A 2,509-nucleotide genomic window follows, 5' to 3' on the forward strand; every position below is an offset into this window, starting at 1 on the left:
CTCAACCCCGGCCGCCCAGTCCCCGCCCGTCCGCCCTCCCCGCCCATCCACGCTCAGCAGACCCGGCTGTCCGAAGCTGCCTTTATCTCAACAGCCAATGAGCTGTGTCAGTCAATCCAGACCTCACCCAGCACCTCGCAGGAGGATGGACTTCCCCTGCCCGCCCTCCTGCCCCAGGCCGACCTTCAGGGTCCGCAGTCTCAGCCGTTGCTGACCAGCGGGCGCAGGGCGCTGGAATAAAACCTGCCTTTCCAGCCACTGCTTGCTGGGTGTGTCGTAATGTCCTTAGTTTTGCCAAATATGCACTATTGAAGTTCAGGAGAAGTGGTGCTGCTGCAAAGCAAGTCGCTGCTGGTTGGCCAAAAGTGGAGTGTTTGGCAGGAGCGGGCAGAGCCTCCCATCCTCATGGAGACGGTTGCCCAGGGATACCTGGCGTCGGTGCATAGAAGGCCCACTGAGCTCTAAGGGCGCTAAGATCTAAACAACAAAAACCCAGTTCTTTGTGGACGTGAACGACTAGTAAGTGCAGTCCTCACAGACCTTGCTTCTCAGCCAGGATGCAGGCTGACAGGATGGGACGGCTTCTGCAGGGGACAGCATGACCTTCAGGACGGGACATGCCCAGCTGGCGTGACTCAGTGGTTGAGCGTAGACCGATGAACCAGAGGTCATGGTTCGATTCCCGAACAGGTCATATGCCTGGTTGCAGAGTCAATCCCCAGTAGGGGGCATGCAGGAGGCAGCAGATCAATGATTCTCTCTCATCATTGATGTTTCTATCTCTCTCTCCCTCTCCCTTCCTCTCTGAAGCCAATACCGCAGGCCGACGCTCTATCCACTGAGCCAAACCGGTTTCGGCAACAATATATATTTTTTAAAAAAACAAGGGACATGACCTTCAGGACAGGGGAGAGCCCACAGGACAGGAGCACGTTCTCAGCTGTGCTGTTACTTCTGGCTGTTCCTTAGTTTTTTGAAAAAAGGAACCTCTGCAGGCAGAGCCACGGGGTGTCTGGGTCCAGGGCCTGCCGAGAGAGGAGCTTTGGGCAGCTCCTGGTGCCAGGCCGCTCTCCATACCCCCCACCCCCCTTCCGTGGGGCAGCCATGACCTGCCCTGCCGGCTCTGCCCTCACTGTGACCTAGAGTGAAGTTCTCATCTTTCATTCAAATAAAATCAGCTTATCTGGGAGCTCCATGTGTGAAAGAAGGGGGCCGGGTCTGGTCCAACGGGGGAGACAGCAGGAGCCTCCCGCGGACCCTGAGGCCCCCGGCCGGGGAGGCCGCCGCTCCGGGGAAAACAGAGTGCAGTGGGGTGGCCCAGGCCCCGCTCGGGAGGGCCCGCTCTCAGAGGAGAGGCCCGTGCTCCCTTGGGGACTCTAGGGAGGACTTGAGGGCTGGTGAGCTGGAGGAGCAGGTGCAGACAGACGGCAGGGCATACCGGGCGCCCGGAGCCTGCTGTCACCTCCCCCTCCACCTCCACGGTGGGGCTGGCCAGACGGCCTGGGACGGCTCTGTGACACGCTCCCCCCCGCCCCCTTCTTCAGCAGAAACAGGAGAAGACGCCCGACAGGTCCTCGCTGCTGGAGGTGGAGAAGCGGGTAGGCAGCCCTCGTGTCCTCCTTCCCGAGCCTCCCCCGTTGTGTGTGCCAGTGGAAAAAGCGCGTCTCAGGCGGGGACCGCATTCCACTCCCAGCTCGGTCATAAATTCTTTCTGTCTGACGTGGACGGCAGCTCATTGCTCGTCCTTGGGCTTCATCAGACGGTCAGTCCTTCCACACGTCCTGTGTGGGGGCAGGTCCTGGGAGGGTCAGTGTCCTGCCTATAGGCAGACCTGCTCATACACACGCACGCACGCACAGTATACCACACGCATACACTGTATGCATGCACACACAGTACACTACACGCACACGCATACTGCATACATGCACACACAGTGCACACTGCGCCACATGCATGCACACAAATACACTGCACCACACACACTGGGCCCAGGCCCTGCCCTCCCGCCCCCTGGGCAGAGGGACCCTCCGGGCTGGGATGGAGCCTGAGCCGCAGAGCCTCGCCCTGGGGGAGTGTTCCTGTTAGTTGCTGGCCTCCGGCCGCATTCAGAATGTTTTTCTGGAATCGGACGCTCTTGGATCGGGAAGACTCTGGTGCACTGGTGACCCCCGCGCTGCCTGACCGTGGGGCGCATGCTCTCATCCTCTCCTCAGTTGGAAAGCAGCTGGCTGCTGTGACGCGTTTATTCCCTTGGCTGGTGTCTCATCTAATCACGAGGCCCCATTGTCCTGGAATCCTTGGGGGGAGGGAGGGTCAGCTCAGCCTCTGACCCCTGGTGACCAGCGGCTCCCAAGGAACAGGGGGCCCTGCGGGGAGTCCGGCCGACTTGAGAGGTTCTCGTCGCCTGATGTTGTGTGAACCCCCAGGCGGCTGAGCGGTCCTGGTGTTCCTGTGCCCCTAGCTGTCGGGTGGGAGCTGGGGGGGAGCTGTGGGTGACTGGGGGGGA

General features: G+C 60.7%; 1 protein-coding gene across 1 annotated transcript in view; it reads left to right on the forward strand.

Moving 5' to 3' along the window:
- Positions 1-2,509, forward strand: part of PPP1R12B (protein phosphatase 1 regulatory subunit 12B) — a 46,776-nt gene that overhangs the window by 38,741 nt on the left and 5,526 nt on the right. The window contains exon 24 of the mRNA XM_015559881.1: positions 1,545-1,598. Within this exon, the coding sequence (XP_015415367.1) occupies positions 1,545-1,598 (54 nt within the window). The remainder of the gene's footprint in view (positions 1-1,544; positions 1,599-2,509) is intronic.

Source organism: Myotis davidii, unplaced genomic scaffold, assembly GCF_000327345.1.
Source record: "Myotis davidii unplaced genomic scaffold, ASM32734v1 scaffold1915, whole genome shotgun sequence".
Classification (NCBI taxonomy): Eukaryota; Metazoa; Chordata; class Mammalia; order Chiroptera; family Vespertilionidae; genus Myotis; species Myotis davidii.